Genomic DNA, 22712 nt, shown 5'->3' on the forward strand with positions numbered 1-22712 from the left:
AATCAGTAACGATTTATGCAGGTAATTCAACGGCTTCAAAAATGGCGTGTTTCGAGGTTATGTATACTCGTTTCAAAACAAGCATTTATTCGCATGCAGCTAATGGAAGACTAATCGGATTGTATATTATTATATAACGTATGATCTTCCTTCAAACATTTCAGCTATGCAGGGTGACACAACAATCTATACAATATGTAGATATTGATTATCTCTACTGATGCATTTGTTTTTCTGGAAATGTAAGGCAAGTATGGCAATATAACGTGTCCTGTACTGGACAGTATTCTCAGAATAAACATTTTAGCCGCGAATTTACTTCTATCCACAATAGACACATCCTCTAGATTGTCAGTCACTTCTGCGGTTTCTTTGTACATCGAGGACAGAAATCACTCATCAGAGAAAAATCAAGAGCAGCATGCTGTTTTGTGTGTGGGAGATTTAAGTAGCAGAAACTCCAATCATACCTCCTTCATGTTTTTGTTTTTGTTTTCAGGGAGCACTTGTTTTTAATTTCTATTGTAAACGGCGTATACCTGAGATTTTCGTAAACAATCCGTGATATCATCCACATCTAATTCCTTCCCTAACACCCTCATTGAAACAAAGCGATTGCTGGAAATGCGCTTTTGTATGACATCAGGTAACTTTCGAGTCCGCCCTGTAATGTTGGAATCTACTATTATTTTTTCATTCCGTAGCAACATACTGATTTCCACGACACGGTGCATTTAATTCGGGATGACCCAAACTCGATAGGAATTTATCTAGTTCGCAGATAAATTACGAGAGCGACGTACTAAGAGAAGTGACATTAAAATGGTTAACACTGAGGCCAAAAAAGTCTCACTGCATAACTGTATAAACAAAACAAAACTACAGCGTCAGCTACTTTTCAAAACATCGCTTGCTTTTAACCTGCAAATATGCTGCTGTATAGATTTTACACCAAGCTCACTTCTGCATCTTTTCAACCCGTGTAAATATGTATTATTTTTTCGAAGATGTTTATAAACTAGTACGGGCTTATAAACTTATAAACTTTTTATATTCTAACGCGAATACTGGCTTTTGGTGGCAGAAAGCCAGTTCTTTCAGCCATAGTAGTAGCATGAACTGACTCTTAATTATTACCAGAGGTAGCGCATGAAAGCACGCTCATTAATCCAATAACATTTGTCTCAATTTTTATACAGTACTTTATATACGTCCTGCAAAACCGAGTACGTGCGTAAAAATAATGTTTTTTGATATTTAGATTTCCAGCATAATTGGTCAACTAATATACCCAGTGAGAGCAAATAAACGAGCAAATAATTTTGTTCAGTTTAAGAAGCCAAGTATCTGAAGAAATGGACTTGGAAATGGTGTTTTTATGGAAATATTTCATGCATGATCGGTGTCCTTATCCATGGCTAATATAGGGGCTGCAAACGTACGCTTAGAGCTCTATGAGGCATGAGCCCGCAGATGGAAAAGGCATACCCTTTTGCATAACTGTAGATTTTTTGTAGCAGTAGATCTGACCAGTTTTTGAGCAGTAGACCCATATACAATAAATGCATTGCCTAGACTATACGGCAATCTCTGCATCTCACTTCGTACCATGTACCATTCTTTACTCAAAACCACTGGCACAATATATTTCATTTTGCGCCACATCAAATGCAAGCCGATCTCTCTTGCAATGGCGTGATTTAACGCGCGACGAGGTTAGCAATCAGAGTACTTTAGAGATTACTTTTGCCAGTAACGACAGCGCTACAAAGCATAATATTTGTGAACTTTGTCACGCGCAGGATAATGAACGATATTCCTAGGTTATAATAGCTTTTGCACAGGTGACGCACTGTTACTAGGCATAGACTGAATCGGAATTTGGAAACGTATATATAAATTTGGCACAGATTAAGTTTTTTTAATTTAAGGACCGTTTATTTGGTTGTTGTAACTAGGGCTTTTAGCAGGCGAATTGTAGTGAACTACAGAAAGTCAGAAAATTTGCCTAGATTATGAATACAAGTTTCATCCAGCGAAGACAGCTAGCTACACAAACTTTGTATTTAACGAAAGCTGTTGATCTAGATACTATATATATAGCAGTCAGTGCAATCTCCAAGTTGAACCGTGTGACTGCAGTATCCTGCCTTTACGAGCGTAACTGAGGCTAGCATCGCCTTTTTGACTCCGCCCTCGATGTGTTCTGCAAAACTTTCCACACCGTTTTAAGGTTACACTTAGGTTCACAAAGAAATTGGCCATTTATAGGCTCTTCTTGCCCAAACGTAACGAACATATCTTAAAGATGTCTATTTTTGAAAATGCGCAGTGTAGAGTGGCCATTGCACCATTACTCCGTACCTAAAAACATTTTTAAATTTCGAGTTATAAACTATAAAATGATTTTACAAAGTGCCAAATTAAGAATATGGTAAAAGGAAGCGAAGTTTAAATTAATTTCCAATGTGCCTTAGTTGATTGTCATTTGTAATTACACGGCTTATAGTTATTAAAGCAGAAGAAATAATAGTTGGAAGTAGAGCTTATATTTGTTTGTTTTTTAATTAATTTGATCTCGGGTACTAAAGAGAATGAGCATTGTAGCATGAGTGAAAACATAGTATATATTGAAAGACATAATATGATAGCCTGACCTCTAATTGGGTCGTAATATGCTATTGTGATGTTCGTACAAAGCTAGTGTTGAAACAATTTAAAATGTTACTATAGAATACAAGATATCTGACAAGCATTAGAGTTTTAAAGCGAAGCGGTGGATTCTACTGCGCAGATACGTCGCATAAGGCTCACACACGGATTTGATTTATCGCCTTGAGCAAAGTTGGTTAGTTATTCATTTCTTGGGAACTCTGATATTCTGTCGACAATTAAGACCTCATCTCTTTTCACAATCTGAATCGTAGAAGTATCCCTGATACGTCAATCCTCCATGTTTCGAGTCTTTTGTCCGATATCGCCGTTAAGCATTGCGTCGGATGGCTGGCCCCTGTCAGCACAAAACGAACAAAACATGACAAACACACATGATAAAGATCGGCAAGACGTTAGTGGACATATGTTTACTTTGCGTGTCGGGCACGAAAGACGGAGTAGAGCATACTCTTCTTCACTGCCAGGCATTAAGCGGATAGAGATAAGCAGGTACACAGAGAAGTTGCAACAAAGGGCAGTGCTAAGGAAATGGTGGATATGATGACAAGAGACAGGACGACCTGAGCCAAAGTTATGGCCTTCTTTCATGATATTATGAAAAAAAGGAAAAACTTGAAAGGATGACACATAAGAGAATAGTAGAAGGACAGGCCCGAAATAATTACGGGCCTAACACACTACAATTGGTATTAACGAAAGAACAGGGAGTACGGTCCCCCTCGAGACCCAGCGTATCTGGTCAAGAGGAAAGCCAGAATGGAGGATGGACTGGAACGGTTTAAAGGGAAGGATGACGAAATGACCGTTCCTGCAAGTCATGGTTCCGAAGTAATATCAATCATATCCCGAACCATGACCCAAGCTGATAAAGAGGTTCAGGGTTTAGTGGGTGAGAGTCCCACAGTACCGGACAAAGCACAATTCAGTGATGTTTGGTCTGCATAATGCATTTGCCCTTAACCTCCAAAAAAAAAGCTCAAAACGAAGTGCGTCTATGCGCAGGTCCGAACCTAGACCATAACGTGTCTCTAAGATTAGCAAGAAAATATAAGTCGATTAGGCCTACACGAACCGAAGATATCCACTAACTGGGACACACACTATCGATATAAAGCTAACCCAAGCAGAGTATCTCGTGTCCATTGTGTCCCGTTTTTAATACATCAGGTATTTCGAATTAAGGTACGAGAGCGTTAGGAATGAAGCAATGAGCTTTATATATGGTAAAAATGAAAACTTGTTAGAATCTGAAATATTAAGAAAATAACTTGCGAATTTCACTCTTTGATAATAAAAAAAACTTTCCGTTCCTTCATTCTCTGCCCATCCACAGCCGTCTCCTACACTATATCTTGCACAACTGAGATTTTTATATTGCGGGTGGTATTGATACGGTTGGCCTCCATATTTTTGATTTACTAGTTAACCAATTCTATTTTGCTGTTTTGTAGGTTTGGTAGTTAGCGATTGTGTAAATTACTAGGAATTTTACTTTGATATATCTATCTGATTCACCTCTTCAAAATCTAAGTGCATCTATTGAACCGATTTTCTATCTTATATAGGTCATTCTATACTAATATTAGTTTCCAACAGAAGTAACGAGTTGGGCTTTGAAACGTAAAGTACTCAGAAATTTATTAAATCGCCTAATATGTGCCTTCGTGCAACGTTTTTGTGTTGAATAACCTTTGAATCTTGCGTATTATTTACGCATAGTATTTTGGAATTGGCACCCCTTCACTGACATTTCCCTTTCGTTCGATGTTGTTTTTTTGTCAACCTCAGAAAAAGAACAGGTCAGTTTACCCTACATATATCCTCTTACTATATTGTGTTCAATCACCGTAGCTTGTTTATTTTGCGCATTCACCTACATCATAACCTGGCAACATCCATTGCATTTTAAATATCGTTAGCTATACTTGCAACTAGTGATTTATTCTACCAATTTCGATAAAACGATCGTTAGGTTAGTTTAGCAGTTGTGATTTAAAGGACCAGGTAGAACTGATTACGGGGGCATTCAATTTGAGTTTCACGGCACTGTATAAATGGAAATGAAACCAAACAACTACATAAGTTTATTATCATTATTTGTTTTTCCTGAATACGTAAAGAGTCCGTTTTCTCTATTACGCACAATATTCTACGAGTGCCTCGCTCCTCTATACGTTCGGCGCGCTGGCCCGGCCAATGACTTATACTACACGGCAAGTTGGATTAATGAAAGAAATAAACACAGGCAGTTATAGTAGACATGTTTACTGTGTCGGACAAGCATTGCTTAGATGAACATCAGTTTGCTTTACCCTAACGATTAATATCGAATGCGTTTATCCGCTTTGAATACTTTTTCTCAGTAAAACGTTCCTTGCGTGCCTGTTCCGACGTTCCACAAACTAACAAAAAAATTCGTAACGCCTAAATAGTTTGAATTGTAGGATTTTAAACAACTAGCACTAGTTTAACGATTACGAACCTATTTCGTAAAAGAAAAACTCCAAAACAAATGATGGATGAATACGAGTCAATGAGTTTTGTTAGTTATCGCGACATATAGACATGGTAACCCCTTTTAAGTTTCGAACTCAAATCTGCGAGAACACTGTAAAATTTCGCAGTTCTACTTATGACAAATCTTAGTAATCAACAATTATGATTTGTCATACTGTTAGTGGCTGAGAGTAATCTACAAATCTTCTACCTTAGTTTGTGTTTCTTAATTTACGTTCAGTAAACGATCTCGTACCCATGACAGCTTCCAAAGGCTAGGCTATTTTTACTTAGTTTAAATTACTGCTAAAAAAACTAAACTGGTCCATTCTTTTTGTTTAAGCGTCCTGTGATTAAAAGGACTTGCTAACGGTTGCCATTTAATGGAAAATGTGTTAAAATGAAATATAGCATCGCACAACACCCCTAGTCCAAGATTACTTGAAGAAAGTTTCTTACACATTCATTCGATATTACCATGCTCGTCTTATCGAATGTATTTGATTGAACAAATAAAATTGGTTATTTTTCACTTTAAGGACTTTAAAAACATATCGGATATGCAAATGCATCTCGAGAGCACTAAAAATCGAACTGGTGAAAAGGATAAGTGGGATTTAAGGGATCGGCTCCGTACTAAACACCACCGTTTGCTCTAAGAGCAAAATTGCCACTTCTGACTAAAACGGCTCGTACATTGAAAAACCAGTTTGACGGAAAGCACAGAGAGAAATCGGTGCTTAACCTCACGATTTTGATCTTAGTCGACGGCGCGCCTTGTGGTGACAACGACGACCGGCTTATTGTGGTCTGGCTCAAACAAACGAAAACAATGAAGTCAGCATGAATACCAATCAGTTGGCAATCCATTGTACAGCTTGCTTTGTGAGAAATACATATGTTCCGGTCAGGATTGGGCTATCAAAGCGCGAATCCTCAATTCGTACCAATTTTTTTTTCATACTTGACAGCACCGTTGCGGGTTGGGGAAAAAGGAGAGATTTGGACTGTAGACCTTTTTCACAAAGTAAGAGAAAAGCTGGTAGGTAAAAAAAGGATTATTCAAGTCGTACAAAGCATGGTTGAATAAAGAGGAAATGGGGGTCGACAACAAAAAAGTACGAAAATATCCCGGTAAATCTTTTTGTAGGCCTTGCAAACCGGTCCTGAGAATTCATAACCTCGCAACGATAGATGTTCCAAACACCCCAAGGGACATAAAAGAATCAGCAAAGGAGGCCAAGACAGTGGCGGACTCCATACGGAAGAAGGTGAGCACAGAAAAAGAGAAAAGAAATTGCGGATAGCTAGGGAAAACAAGTGGCAGTGTTCTGCAATATACGCAGCAAAGCGGTCGATGATATAGATCAAAATCTATAAGACGAAGACAGAAGACAATTTTTAACGGAGACGTTTCATCTCTAATCAAGGAGAAATGGCCAAACAATGTATACACGAGAATGGAATTGTCATGCAGAAAAATCTTTAGTTTTCACTGGCCCCGAATTTTTCGAAGCGTATTTTCATAGAATACGAAACTCGCCAAGTGTTCGCGCATAACATGCGATTCATGAAATACGATTTATATTAATATTTACGGCGTTCTTCGAGGAAGAATGGTTAGTTCCAACAAAACCAGGCTGCCCATATAGAATTGTCGCTATGCTAAACTGAATACTGATGTATAGTAATTTTCGCGCATGTAACTGGAGTCGGAAGTAACGTAATAACTACTACCCGTTTAGCACCAAGAACATAAAGATGTAACATTAAGCTTACAAAACACCGGCTAAATGCTCAAACAGCCATAATAAATACCCATAGGTGAGGTTTAGTGTCTATATATATATGTAATGTCGTTGTCTTAAATATGCCGATTTCCATCCAATCCTCTTGTGTTTATTTAGTTTTATAAAATATTGCCAAAATGTCCTAAAGGTTCTCTCTTCCCCCATCCGTTGTAATTCCATTGTGCAGTAAGTGAAATCTGCAAATGAAAGGACTCTTGAAGTTTGTTAAGCTTGAAGATGTACTACTTTGTATATAAAGGGGCTTAATGTGTAGGGAAGTAATGTTCAAAGGCAACTAGGCGTCAAATTCGAAGCATTTGAAGACAGAATTTCGAATCTGGAAGATGTGCCCCCCTCTTATCGACCATCTGAGGTTCAACTATCAAATGACTCGTGAATTGATCGAGAAAATATGTTGCGAACATCCGACTATTGTCAGTAAATTCATGTTTCTTTTTTTAAGCATTAGAAGTTTGGGTGCATTGTAGACTGGATGAAGCGCTCTCATTGGAACTCAACATTTCACCCTGCCGACAGTTTTGCACACAGAATTAGCACCGGTAACAAGAAACCGTGTTTTCTCATTGACATGAAGCATAGACTAAAGTCGGTAGCTCCAAAAGATACGTCTAAGGCCAAAGCTAAGCCAGATCTCGATCCTAATAAGATACCGATTTATGTTTGGCGAAATCGAAAGGGTCCTACACAATGGGAAATCCTTGGAGAACACGACCATTAGCAGGAGTTTACACGTGCATCAATCAACAAGGACTATCTGAAAGGAAAGGCTTTGTGCACCACTTCATCAATTTCGACGACAATGCCTAGCCACACATGAAAAAATGTTGAGAAAAACCCTGATCTTCCAGGAACTTAAGTGAAAAGCTTTCTACATCCACTATATGCTCCAAACCTCATACCAAGGAGTCACTATATTGTTGGTAACTAGAGAAAGAAATTCGTAATAAATAATAATAGTTTGAAAATAAAAAAATATCGTTAAAGATTGTTGTTGTTGGTTAGACGAGTCCTACATAATCACATATGGATATTTTTGGCGAAAGGAGATAAACTGGTTGAAAATAGAAGAAGGCCGTAGAAAGCAGCATTGGATGCATGATGCTAGACTTTGAATCAAATACACTTTTGTTTAATGGAAAAACGACATTACTTACGATGCAATCAAATAGATTTTCATAACAAAGCTTTTGTATATAGACAACATTGGGATAACCAAGAGAAGTGCATAACCAATTTTAAAAAATTCTGATATTAGTGAAACTTTAGTAATTTTAGTAGAAAAATTAATGTACGTAACTTTGCAGAACTGCACTCCAATTCAAGTGCGAGGACGTTACTTCTGTCTGTTTATTCTATTTATTTCGGAATAAAGCATTATCCGTAAGATAAAAACACTACCTTCAAAATATAACTTCACTTCTGCCTCCCAATCATTTGCGAAAAAGTTATTGATGAGATAGTAAAAGCTCTTAGGTTTACGTTTAGTAGGTCGTGAAAAGACCAATCTATACCCGAATCTTTTATATTCGATTTAAATTTGGCTCGGATGCATTCTAGACGTAAAGTAGGCCTAACATATCAAACTGAATGTAAATAAAAGGGTTACAATGATGTTTACTTCAGTTTTTTTAAACTTTCTATAGAGTAAATCATAACATTTACCAAGCTTTTCAATTTAAATATGAATCTGAGAATTCGCAAATAAATAGACTAGCTACTTAAAAAACCAAAATGCTATTGGGTTTGATTAATTTAATTGAAACTAATTGAATTTAATTGAGAATCCTTGAAGAATCTTGCTTAGAACTTCTATAATTTTTTATATTTTAGATTTTGAATAATTTTTGCTGAAACACATATAAAAATGTTCTAGAAACTCTAGAAAATGTTTCTATCATTTTTTCATACTACATATGAAAATGTTTCTTACACTTTTTAGATTCTCGAAAGAAGATATTCACTGTACTTTTTTTTTTTTAAAAACGGGTAAAAATAGTGTGCTATTAATAATGAGCCTTATATTTACCTGAAACCGATAATTTATACTATTTTTGAACGTTATTAGAAACTTGAAAATTTGCCGGTGTGAGTTTTAGCCACGAGTTTTAGTGACGAATATTGACTTGACTTACTCTTGTATTAGCATGATCTTTAGAAATTAGAGTTTAAAACCAGAAAAAAGCTAGAGTTTAACACAAACACGTTTAAAAATCTCGTTATACTAAGCTTTGCGTATGGCCTTAAGGTGTGACGGCCATAGCTGAAAGAAGCACATTAAAGTATTGTAAGGCATAAATTTATATGTTGGGTGTCTGAAAAATTCAATATTCAAATAGAGCATATTGCAGTATCAAGTATGTATATATCGATGAATTTTACGATCGAGTTGACCCTTAGAGGTATAGGACTTCACTACGTTCAAACCAATTTACGTGAAAATTCCTTCATGTCAATAATGATCTGAGAAGTAGAGTAGCAGCTGCTTATTAAATTCGATTCTAAAGAACACTATTTATATATAGACAAACTGCCACTCTGCCACTTAAATATTTTTCTTCAAAAGCTAACCAAATCAAGCAGAACAAAATCGGCACGGACTTATATTTCACATACCGATAAGTAGTTGCGTATTGAGGTCTTCTTTTTCTTGACTGTCCTTTTGAATGCACGTATGTAAATATTCCTACATTAGCAACATCCTACAGAAACAGTTGTACCGTATTCATAGGATTTATGTTAGAAGCAAAATGTATCTAAATCACTTTTTTTTTAACTTATCACTAAATTTCGGTTTGTATTTCCCATTTCTTCCAGTTGTTCATCTCTTAGTAAAAAATCATCTTTGCGTTGAGCAAGCCTCAGTTCCTCCATAATTTATATGAAAAAAAATCTACTAATAGTGAATCAAAAACGGCAGTAATAAAGCGTGTTTTTCTCAGTTTGGAAGCGATATGGCCAGAGGATTAAACTATTACCACTGCGATTAGTTTTTAATTAGTAACCTGCTTTTCGCACAGGTATTCAAGTCCTTGTGGAGTGTTATTTTTGGCATCATTCGGTAATACTGCTTGAAACACGTTAAACCTTTACCGACTCTTATTTTATCGCAAAAACTTTTAAGTTTTTTTTCAATGTTCTTGCGCATAACCGCTGCGATGTTTGAATTTCCCGCTTGCGCCTTTGGCGGGTATGGCCATCTTTAAATTCAGTCAGTTTGAAATCGATGGCTGAGCGCGCTGCAGTAGCGGAACACTAACGGGAATCGTTGCTCATCTCTTCAGTTCGGAATCAGAGTTTCGGCGACAGCCAACCAAGTTTAGTTTATTAAGCACCTGCAATTAAAAATGGGTCCAAACGATCGCCTAGCTCAATTTAAAAATCACGGGAAAGATCTTGAAAGTGGCCGGTTGCGTCGCAAGGAAGACGTTATCGAATTACGTAAAGCTCGTAAAGATGAGCAGCTCTCAAAACGACGCAACATTCATTTGGATGCAGAGGAAGGTGACTTCGACGAGAGTGACAACAACAATCCAATTACGCCTTCAAAAACAGGGGATCACCAGTCCATTCAGGACATCGAACAGCTCGTGAAGGGTATGTAGATTGTCGAGTCCATCTATAAGGGCCCTGCTTACCCAGCCTGGATATGTTAATATCACTGAAATCAAATAATATTCTCTGTGCATGTTATCTAGTAGCGCCATGTCGAGAAATATGGTCCGATGATTAAAAGACTTTGCAGACATCTAGGACACGGTAGTTGCGCTGATGGACATTGATTATGTGCATGAGTAGGCCAAATTTTTCCAAACAAAGAAATTAAGATTTTCTTATAAGTTCACATGAGGCCAACTCGGTTCCTTATTATGCTCACGACTCAGAATGTGCACGCGAATCCTTAAGCATATGTGCCATTTCATAAGTAGTACTGGTAATCGTGCGGTATCAATGTTGCGTTACTTGAGTTCCTACGTGGAAAATTGCCATTATGGTAAACTTGATATGCTTCTCCGTTGAGAGAAATGATGGGAACTTTCGATGCGCGTTTTCTGAGTCTGTTGTGGTGTTCAACGAATTATATACGGTGAAAATAATTAAGTGTGTAATACCCGACGCATAAGTGTTTACTGTCTGAATAATCATATTAAAAGTCGAAGTTTTGCAATTTCGCACGAGAATACGATTCATTCGCTTCCTATTTGGTTCCAACAATGCCTTCATTAGTTATCGAATCAGCGCACTCAATTCAGGATTATTTACTTTACAGTTATTTTTCTTAGTTAGACGTAATGGCAATTTACTTTTTCCAGTAATGTACCCTGGCGTACAAATGGTGCATGTAGGTAATAAAACAGCTAATTATTATTGTCCCACCAGGATAGTTTTTAGAATAATGGAAACGTCTTCTTATAGTAATCCCTTTTTTACATTGATTTGGTTATCAATACACAAACAAAAAGGAAGAGCATTAGAGCCGTTTGCGAAATCATCGACATCAACAAGCCTGAAAATAGTATCGTTTTAAAAAAACTTCTTCGAGTCTGAAACGAGAATTTACATGCCCTTCTTTTTCCTAAATGTAACTGATTTTATAACAGTCGCAGTTACTAATTACCGCTATATCTACCCTCTTTTACCGCTTACAGTTTAAGGTACTTTTCTTGGTTTATTCATTGTTTCAGGTATCTATTCTAATGATGTGGAAACTGTTCTGAAGTTTACACACCTATCTCGACGCGTCTTATCTAAGGAACGAAATCCGCCGATTGACAAGTTCATCGAACTCAATGCTGTACCTAGGTGGGTCACATCATTATCACAAAATGACGTAACCTTCTTAGATTGGACCAAAAAGCGCTCGTACATCATGCATCTGTTTCGCTTGAATAAACTCTCGTTCACTTTTGAATTGTTCCGATTAAAATATGCAATTATTCTGTTTTGTCAAATTCAGTGCTATATTTCACGTACTGGCTCACTGAGAAATACGTTTCTTATAATTATGTTTATTATTACAGAACACTTAGTATGTAGAAGAACAAATTCGATTTCTGCAGTCAAATTGTGACTTTTATTTTGGCCTTACCTAAAAACTAAACCTTGATTCATATGTAGGTTGTGGTAGGTTCTGTGTAAATCTGCAGATGATTTTTTGATTTCCTTAATAAAGGCTCCTGTTTTGGTGAAATAACTTCGTACTTCTTGGCAATGTATTTGCAAGCAATAATTACCAAATGAAGCTAAATAGTTATTTTTTTAAATATCTTTCTGGCGACTCTGAAGCGTAAATTTCCAAAAATAATAGGATCCGATTAATATTAGAAACGCATTTTCATGCCATAAGAAATATGAAATCGCCTCAACTTATTGATTACTAAAATACAACAGAAACTTCAACAAGCTTAGTTTACGGTACCTATTTGAAGGCAATCAAACTTCCTAAAATTATTACTTATAAAATGATCTTATGGAAGTTAAATAGAACGTATAGACTGATTGGAACGGTAATGTTAACAAGGTTTTTATTCTGTTGCTGTTTTTAAAAGCACATTTAAAAACGCTCCTATAAGTACATTACAGGTCACAAGTGACATAAGTACAAAAGCATGTGCAGTTTATCAGGAATGCCGTAAAAATTCCTACAAGTCCAAAAATATTTTGATGTTAAAAAAACTCGGAAATTTAGTTTTAAAACGGTCGATTGGTAACATGTATACTGAGTGAGGTATTGATTTATAAAGCACTGTATTCGTGCTAAGTATGCTGAGCACACTTGGGGTGTGTATGGTTAGATAGATTGACTTAGTAATTCAATAGATTTAATCGAAAAAAGTCGAAGCGCTCAAAAATTCACTTGGATCAACCTTAACCCCTGAAATTTAATTTTGATGAGTTTTCTGTAACAGAAATAAATCGTCGGGACGCCATCGTCTATCGTACACTGCCTCGCTTATTAGTATGTTGTTAAATACCGTTACATTTTTGGTCACAAAGTTTGAATTCATTCACGTGTAAAATTGATGTATTTGGTACAGGCTAGTGGAAATTCTCAAGGCACAAGACCGCCCTGATCTTCAATTTGAGGCTGCGTGGGCTCTCACCAATATTGCTTCAGGTCAGTGTTTTGTTAACTTTAACTGGCATATTTTTTTGGCTTAATGTTAGTTCTATCCATCTGGCTGAGCAAAATGGTTTTTCGCCAAGATACAATGTTATTTAGGTATAAAGTAGTGACTAAAAAATAATATTTTCCCAAAAAAATGAAAAGAAAAAAGCTTGAAATTACGATCTCAGGCTTACTGCCGCGTTGGTGGGGTCACAAAGAGAATCTAATGCAAAAATTAAAGCTATTTCCAGCGAAATTTAAACTCAATCTAAATTTATTGATGGGCGAGATATCCACTTAGAAATAAACAAAACCAGTGCTACGTTTAAGTTTTAAATTCGAATAACTGTGCTTTGTCTATACCAAAGTTCATTGTTTTTCTCTATCATTATGATTACAATGAGCCAAATTCAGGTTCTGTTACCATAATTCTTAACAACTTTATATTAACATTAGTATCTAAAGCTATACCAAGGCAGTATACTTGTATTTACTGATTATAAATCTGCTAACAGCAGTATTTTAAGCAGTGACCTAACGCATGAGTTGTTTTGAATATGGCCATTTACGATTTCGATAGGTTTATACATTTTATGGTAAAAACGCGTTACCTACCATAGCAAACAAATTTCAATAAAATTTGCTTCGCTGAAGTTGCCTAGCGTTTTATTAGCATGCGCTAGTGACGCGATATCCGCATGCTAACATTTGTCGGTGGAAACGTTGCGTACATAAAATGTATTTTCGGCGTGTCTAACTTCATTGCTGGACTGAATGTACATATCTGTACAAGTTTTATTTTATGTTAACTTGCTTATTTCTAAAGAACGACCTCGTAAAGGCTGCTGAAGTTACTATTCAGATTTGTTAAATATTGACGTGGTGAAGCTTCATAGAGTACTGAAGCCAGCAAATGTCACTTTGTTTGCTCTATTTGAAACGCTGGCTAACTAGCTATCACACAGGGTCTATAACGTTTTAAGCAAACGAAATATACGAACCATGAACCAAAATAGGTAAAGAGATATCATTTTTTTAAACCACTAATTTTCTCAAACCTTTGTGTATTTGCCCAACTAGTTTTACGTACGTGCATTTATTTCACGATCCATTTAAAAATATCGGTATGGGATCTAAATAAATCCATGTCTTATTTGATTTCAGGCACGGCGGAGCAGACTAAGTGCGTCGTCGGAGCAGGCGCTTGTCCATTGTTCATACAGCTCCTTGGATCGAAGCACAATAATGTGGCTGAGCAGGCTGTGTGGGCGTTGGCAAATATCGCAGGCGACGGCCCTGAGTACCGTGACATGCTTATCCGAAACGGAATAATACCTGCTGTGATTAAGCTTATAAAGCAAGATACGTCATGCAACTTCTTGGCGAATGTGTCCTGGTGCCTTAGCAATCTCTGCCGCAACAAGAATCCTCCTCCTCCACTCGAAGCTGTTGTGGAATGTCTTCCTGCGATAAAGCAACTCTTGATGCATGAATCTAACGCTGTGATTTCGGATGCATGTTGGTCTCTCTCATACATTTCCGACGGAACCGATGACCGCATTCAAGAGGTGCGTAATAAATTAATCGATACGATGTTACATTTTTTTTTTCGGAAAATTAATGTCTATTGAATATATCAAAACTAAAGGCAAGTATAACGCTAGGTGAACGGAACATTGTTCGATATGATTATCGGGCACCGAAGCATCGGTTATTGTTGAGACACCGAAATTTTACACACGGTGCTTCAAAAAATATTAAATGCTGTGAGATTCACTGCTTTGATAGAAAAGGTAAGCATACGAACTTGGAGAAAAAAACTTTACCTTTCGTGTAAGGTGCGTTTCAGGTTTGTTAATCACAAGTCGATAAAATTAGTGAGTAAAATAAAAAAATATTATTAATGGTTTAATCTATAGCTCTAAAACCCAGAGGAAGCAAAGTAGTAGTAGAAGAAACCTTCAAACCTCATCGTAAAGCTGAGGCTCCTTTTTCATTACTGGAGTTTTTTAGGGCATAGATGACTCCGGTTCGTCAGGGATAACGAGAACTTCCCGTTTAAAAAAATTTCGGTATGAAAGAGAACGCGCTTTCCGCTTCTATGCGCCTGTTTCATACGCAACATACTCAAGGTACAACAGGTGTTAAAGACCCGTTATTTGACTGCTCCGTTCACTTTAATTATTATTTAGGTTTTTAGAAAAACGCGTGAATGGTCTCGCCTGCCGAATTTTAGTCGATTTTGATAGACAGAAAACAGCGTTGTGTGTAGAATAAGTAATATAATAAATAAAGCTTAGCCTAATATTTCTCTAACCGAATTAGCATTTGGGTACTACCTATCGTCCTTATAACTAACTAGCTTCAGATAGTTTCTAAACGAGAAAACGAAGGTCTCTTCCATGTACATATCATCATTTCGTGGAACAGATGGTGTTTCCCATACAATTACAGGCTTTTGCATCTTTGCATGCGAACATCTTAATTTTTTATATATATAATCGTTCTAAAGTATTTTTAAATCACACATATCTAAACTAAATTACTTATCTAAACTACTTCTATTCAGTTCCCCTGGGCAACTAAACACGGCTTCTTGCGCAAGCCATGAGTAATACTTCAGTAAAAATCGCATATCAGAAGTCTATTCCCTTGGTGTAGGATAGCGTTTCTGCAAAGGAAAATTCGATGTTGCTTTTCATGCGGAACAGCTTCCTCTCTTTTTAATGTAGGGTAACTTTCTCAGATTGATTCCTACGGCTTCACAAAGTCGTAATACAAGACGTCTTTACTATTCCACCAGAAAGCCTTCGCCGGTTGGGATGTACCGGAATAACCTGACCTGTGCTCTGTAGCGCTACCTCGTTCGTCGGGTGCAGCTTGCTTCTAGCCACAGGTGGTAATCCGATGCAAGTAATCTACGATGAAACCGATGTAGCGGTGATGCAAAGCGACTCCCCTAACGGACTTCCTGCGTCTCGGTCAGCGCATGAGAAATTAGTCTTCCAAATCTGCAAGCCATCCGCATTGAATGTAAACGATCTATTACGTTAGAATCGGATACATCCAGAAAATTCTACTGTGCATACCGTCATAGCTGTGTCTTCAAAAGCGTCACGAATTTTAACTTCGCATTCAGCGTGGTATCTCCGAGTTTGAGCTAAGAAGCCAAAATCAAACGAATTTGCTTATAACAGACTTTGGTCGGAGTAAGAAATAAATCACTAATTACTTAGTCAGTTCTTTTTGAGGTGTTTGTAACGGCTAGAAGGAGCGAAGATTGATTATAATTTAATAAACGCTTTTAAGTGAAACGCTCGATGTATATAAACCCAAATCTAATTGTTGTTACAAGGCTCGTCTATTTCAGAACAATAACGAAATAGAATTAGCAAATAATGTCGGTTGTTTCGACAGTATCGATATTTCTTGGCGTGAGTGCTGATAAAAAATCCTAATCGGGAAGTTTTTTTCTAGCATGCAGAAAGATTACTAAGCTAAACACTGTTTGATCAAGCCCTGAGTAACTCTCTATTATTTTGAGAATGGTAACTAAGTTGTTTTAATATGAATGTCAAGAACTTTCCTTATTAGTTGTCTATCTAGGAATGCTTTTCCGCATTTCTGGGGGATTCCATAAAACTGGGCATTAAGTGGCTTTTAGTTTTTATGCGTATGCCACCATTGGAATTTCAAATACATTATAAATAAAAACCTAGCCAAAGATCTCGTTTCTTTTTATAGAAACGATATTTATGCTAGGATATATTGTAACTGCCCAACTGGAAGTATTGAAAAAAATTGAATTTAGTGCCAACTCTAATCGGGGTTTGTAAATTACGTCCACAACGAGGCATTTACGATATGAATCCGCTACCCCAGAAATGTTCACTGCTTACAAATAAATTGTAGGACAAAATTAAGATTTTTCTCGATCTATGCCGATCAATGATACTAACAGATAAATGAAGTGAAAAATTTATAATGACTGAATAGAAAAACGTATAAAAGACTAATAAGAACTACGAGCAGACTGGTTTGTAAATAGTGTTATAATACTACAACTACTGTTTAGTTCATGCATATGGCTAAAAAACAGGTATTGAAAAATACCGAAGGCTTGCTATCTATTTCAAAATAGATGACGTTTAATCTACTATTTACTTGGTAAAATAAATTTACTCGCTATATAGTGATCACACACTACCATTGACTTGGCATGCTTTTGATTGTGATGGCTGATCTACTTTAGGTGGTGGACCAATGTGTGCTCGATCGTCTTGTAAGCATAATTAGTTCTTCAAATGATCGTAATCTTGTTGTACCAGCGTTACGCACGCTGGGTAATATTGTTACCGGAACTGATGTACAGACGCAGGCGGTGATCGACCACGGTGCCTTACCAGCCTTCAGGTAAAAAACCTGATCTAATAATGCTTCCTTTATGCATTTATAAATCGACATAAATCAATAGCTGGTAATCTTGTACAATAATCATCATTTTATTGAGTCCTCAAAAACTAAAAAGTCAATATTAATTTGGTACTTTATAAAATGGTAATTTCCATTTGATAGCCCTTTAATAATATAATTTTTTTTAAGTTGTACAATAGACACGCCCGGTAAACAATTGAGTATAGAAATTTTATTTTTTTTCAATTATAAATAGGACTAAGTTATAAAGATGCTAACTTGAACTACTTAAAATCGGTTTGTCTATTGGTATCATGGTGACCGCATCAAACAAATAAACGTTTTTTCCATGTGCAAATATTCCGTACACAATAATGTGGAAAAGGGGAATAAAAATATACTGTAAGGAAACTTAAATTCCTTTTTCATCTTTTCAAAATATTTGCCGTTTTCTATTCCTGTTATAACAGGTTTATGATATCCCGAAAACTTGTGTGCTGGCATCTGTGTGACTAATTAAATTTTGATTTCTCGTGATTCAATGGTAGCGTTAATCACTGTGAAATTGGAATCTATTAATAGAGTTAAAACATCTTCTTGCTAAGTAGTTTCGTGGCGTGTTTAAAACTACACTCTTAAACCCGTGTTACATAAGCCACATAGTGCGACATGTGTACTTATTATAAAATGAAATTTCTGAGAAGATAATGATTCTCATAACAATTAAAACGACAATAAAAGAAACTAGATATGTCACCCAACCATGGCTAAAAATATTTTTAAAATCTAAATGAATACTGGAGATGCGGTTGAAACAATATTTGACAACTACTAGAACCTAAACCTGTCATTTTTTCTTTTGGCCAATTATTTGAAATTTTTTGTCGTATAATGCTACTGCCCGAAAGAATATAGTTGTGAAGTAAAAGCTCTCTTTCTTTGTGAGATGGACAAATAACAGAGTAGCATAGAGTTCAGATGTACCTTGATGCTAATTATGATTTGCGGTTTTCTGTCACTTCTTAAGACAGAGAAGCTTTTTTTCAGGTTTGAAAGTTTCGAGACTATGGTTTAGTATTACTCTGTCATACCTATATATGAGGATGCAGGCTGCGTAATAGATTGTAGTGGGAATATTCAGTATTTCGATTAGCCCAACAAATTGTCCTAAACCTTGCACCGCAATTTTGCGTAGGCATTAAACTGGATGTATTTAGCATATCTTTAATTGAACTTTAGGCTAGATTAACACAGAATCAGATAATCTTGACTGTGCGCAAACGGTGGAGTTTTGTGCTTTGGCTTAAATGTTACTCATTTCTGCTGTTTTACTTCTTAGGCATCTTTTAGCAAACGAGACATTGAATCTCCGTAAGGAAGTGGCATGGGCACTGTCAAACATCACAGCTGGCAATCAAAGTCAAATCCAAGCTGTGATTACCGCTGGGATTGTTCCTTGTCTCATCGAGCTCATTCAACATGGAGATGTTAAAACCCAGAAGGAAGCTACTTGGGCGATTTCGAATTTCACTTGCGGAGGAAGCGTAGATCAGATAGCATTACTGGTTCAAGAAGGTGCGTGATACTTGCAAGTCCATTTATTCTCGCTCCGGGATGTTTCTATGTTTTCATATTAAGCGTCGCTTCCACCTTAAATCAGAGTGTATACATTTAGCTGGTTCTATTATGACAAGTGATTTCGACAGATCTTATTTCAGGTTAAGCAAACGGAACACATAAATATAAACGCAAAAGGTATACGCTTACAAGTTTCAAAGCTCTTCTAAATTTCGGCGACTCATCATACTGAGCGGTTTGTTGTTAATCACTGCTTAGTACGAGATAAACACCTCAATACCAAATTTATAATATATAAAAGCTTGTATTGAGGACACAAGAATGTTAACAAATTCCACCTAAGACGCATAGGAAAACATTCTCTCCATTTTCTTACTTATGGCCGCGCTTTCATTCTCATAGGAAATATTTAAAGGCTATACCAGTTAAATCGGAACAATTCTAATTATATGTATCGCCTTATTCGGTGAATCGGCGGGGAAAAGTTTGGATCAATGAAAAAGAATTACTGCTGCTACTAAAATCCCTGTGTCAGAACGATACCTTCCACTAGCCGTTGCGCGAACTTTACGGTGCCTGAAACGCTTTGAAACGTGAAACAACTAATCGTCTTCAATCGCCGACTAACGAATGTACTTTAACTTAGCCATTTAAGAATTTATAGTAAACACTTATAGTGAGAGGCGTTGAAAGTGGTGAGAAACAGGCCATTTGTCTCTCGGTGGTAGGAACATATAGCAACTAAGGCAGTCATTTAGCTAAGGCCGGGCTTTTTCAGTATTTTGACCTCATCCCTCAAGCCTTTTGGCCAGCCAAAAAGTTCTGGTGACATTTTAATATGGCACCATTCGCTAGCAGTATTTCATAAATATACGCTCTTAAAATTTGTGCGATGTAGTACCATTGCGTAGCTGCTACACATGTTAGCTGTCTCAATCGAAAATTAATGCTAGGATTAAAACTGTTACACTGACAATAGTAGAGGTATTTTCAGGCATCATTGTATAGCTTATTGTAAAACCACACAAAGTATAAACTTAAGCTGCATTAGTTAGAAATGGTATTTATATTCGACCTTATGATAACTTCAGGTGTACTCCAACCGCTTATTGACATGCTAACTCAAAATGACGCTAAGATCACTATGGTGGTTCTCGATGCTGTAAGGAATATCCTACAAGCCGGCGACAAAATGAACCAGCGTGATACCCTATGCGAGGTGCTTGAGGAAATAGGACTTGTTGATCAACTGGAGCGATTGCAGGCCCACGAAAACGAAGAGGTAAGAAAGACCGTTACTGAAGTTCCTTCTCTCTGCGTTGTAGTAAACCTTTCTCGATCGTTGAAACGCTAATTAATGTTTTGAGTTGCTTTTGATTAAAGTCACCTTGTTTACATATTTACGTTCTTTTTACATACTGAACTTTTAAGATGAAAAAATAAGTTACAATAATTAATGTTGCTATTTTTAGATTTACGGGATGGCCGTTAAACTCGTTGAAGAATATTGGGGCGAAGTCAGCGAAAGTGAGACAGGCCCTGCGGTAGCCGAGGACAGTCAAAATTACGTGTTCAACCCGAACAATCCTGGGTCCAGCAACAATCCATTCCAATTTTAAAGTTCTGGTTTTCTATGAATTTTATGGATAAATAAGTGGCAAGTGACTACTGTTTACATGATCTCCGATAATCCTCCCCATAAACTTTTCTTACTAGATGTGCAAAGCACAAAACCAAATCTATCAAACCATTGTTTCCTCATGGGTTAGGTTTTTGAAAAACCTCTTGTTCTTAACCAAAAATACTATGGTTAGCACCCGCAGCAGATTCTGGCTAATTCTTTCATATGAAAATTGCCTCGAGCAAAAATAGCTTTGGCTATGTCAAAGAGTCATCTGTTTATTCTAGCACATTTAGGAATGCGTAAAAATTTTAGAAAATGAAATGACTGGTGAGATAAAGAGTAATGAAGCTCTGTAACATTGTTGACTACTTGAATTCCTTAACTCAAAATCAGTTAGGGGATATTTAAGGGATAAATAAAAAAACATACATTTGGCGCTTTGCTGAATTACATACAGACTGTTATATTCATTTTATCACCATTCAAGGACGTCTCATTTTTTTAGAATTTGTCATATAAATTTTATAGTGATTGAAATAGCACTACGTTTGTGAGGAACAAAAACAACTTTTTGATTCAGCTATCGCATATTATCTTATTGGAATGCGTTAGCGTTTAGTAAGGACCTACGAGGCTCCATTTGTATATGAAGAATATTACAATCGCGAAGTGTTTTGTTAATCGGCCAGAAAGAGGTTTCGTCAATTTTCGAACTTTGTTATATCTATTCCATTTCTTAACTGTTCTGTATTTACTACATGGTCTATACGTCGGCTGGGTCCATTAGCATCGAGTGTTTTTAGAGATCAATTGGTAAAACTCAAACCTGCATTTTCAATACACGCTTTTTGGCAGTTCTTCCTCTGAGCAAAATGCAGTTAAAGAGAACTGTGTGAAAAGTTGAAAGATATCTTTAATTACGTTTTTCTCTTCTTCCTGTAAACATCTCGTATCCATCTCGATGTGATCGCGAACAACTTAAGCTTATGAACTCGTTTTTAAGCCGACTTTTGAAACGATTACTAATATAGATATCATATAGCGTTTTCAAGTTGCCATAGTTGAACTGGTTAGCTAAACCTGTCCTAATTTAATAGGAGCTTTCAGATATGGCCAGTTAGTATCTAGGCGAGCTTTTCATAATTTGCATATTCACGTTCGTGACAGATTGACTGAGAAAGGCATTATTTTTCTCATTGAAATCCTGGCGTATTGATAATGTACGGGAAATAGCAAATGCACGTATTTAGGTGTTTTGACTGGCGGCAGAGCTTACAGAGCAAATGAACGCGTAAACAACCTGATTTTGCTGCGGAGGCCCAATAATAGTAGGATATCAAACCTAAACGTTTGTGATTAGTATACGGAAGTTGCAAATAAACGTTTACAGCTGGATAAGATAAGCTGGGAAAACATTATTTTTTATATAATGGAAGGTTTTGTGTAGTTGTAAAACATCATTAGCATTGCCTACATCCTTAACTGACGCTGTTGAATAACGGCGAAGTTTGCCTCTAAACTCTGTCTGCGTGCGAGTATCTTAGTATTAGTCGCGTCGTCTATTGAATGTTTTATGTATAGATCTTCTGCGGATAATTTTCTTTTAACTAAGTTTCTGTCATCTACACTTTGCCTAGTTGGGCTTAATCATCTTTGCGAACTTATAGATGTCTGCGAAAACCCGAGGTTTTGGTGCTGTCCCTATCTGGTCTGATCGAGTGATGTTTTCCTTGCGACTTCGCAATTATGCATATTGCCTCGCCGACATTAGCTGCCTTATAGCTGTGCTTGAAATTTTTTCTTGCTAAAAACGAGCCGAACTATTTACTGCTTGTTCTACGTTAAATTTTCGTGTTCGTTCTTTTTCTACTCGACGACTTGAAGATTATTGTCATGATTTTCCAGAGACGATCGCTCCTAATTTGTATTGAAGATCTCATAAACATATATTGTATTGTGCTGGTGTTTACATCCTTCGCTTTTTTTGTTCAAATCAGTTTCGCCTTTT

The 22712-nt window shown here is 36.7% G+C and overlaps 1 protein-coding gene and 1 long non-coding RNA gene across 2 annotated transcripts; both read left to right on the forward strand.

The window, feature by feature from the left end:
• The first annotated feature begins 457 nt into the window (after positions 1-457).
• LOC111258958 (uncharacterized) lies at positions 458-8395 on the forward strand. The gene is made up of 3 exons (XR_002679327.2): positions 458-646; positions 6323-6443; positions 7426-8395. It is a non-coding gene; the product is annotated as an uncharacterized LOC111258958 (long non-coding RNA).
• A 1814-nt stretch (positions 8396-10209) lies between these two features.
• LOC111258954 (importin subunit alpha-8) lies at positions 10210-21158 on the forward strand. The gene is made up of 8 exons (XM_022830570.2): positions 10210-10577; positions 11666-11783; positions 13019-13098; positions 14254-14657; positions 17342-17502; positions 18842-19077; positions 20172-20362; positions 20553-21158. The coding sequence occupies exons 1-8, from the start codon at positions 10328-10330 to the stop codon at positions 20697-20699; spliced, it is 1587 nt and encodes a 528-aa protein (XP_022686305.1). The 5' UTR covers positions 10210-10327; the 3' UTR covers positions 20700-21158.
• The last annotated feature ends 1554 nt before the right edge of the window (positions 21159-22712 follow it).

Source organism: Varroa jacobsoni, unplaced genomic scaffold (genome assembly GCF_002532875.2).
Source record: "Varroa jacobsoni isolate VJ856 unplaced genomic scaffold, vjacob_1.0 scaffold_279, whole genome shotgun sequence".
Taxonomy (NCBI): Eukaryota; Metazoa; Arthropoda; class Arachnida; order Mesostigmata; family Varroidae; genus Varroa; species Varroa jacobsoni.

Bases quoted from the DNA above. Each gene is read 5' to 3' on its own strand.
- LOC111258954 (XM_022830570.2), top strand. From the start codon at position 10,328: ATGGGTCCAAACGATCGCCTAGCTCAATTTAAAAATCACGGGAAAGAT. The intron at 19,078-20,171 runs GTGCGTGATACT...TGATAACTTCAG, and splicing joins AGCATTACTGGTTCAAGAAG to GTGTACTCCAACCGCTTATT. The intron at 20,363-20,552 runs GTAAGAAAGACC...TGCTATTTTTAG, and splicing joins AGGCCCACGAAAACGAAGAG to ATTTACGGGATGGCCGTTAA.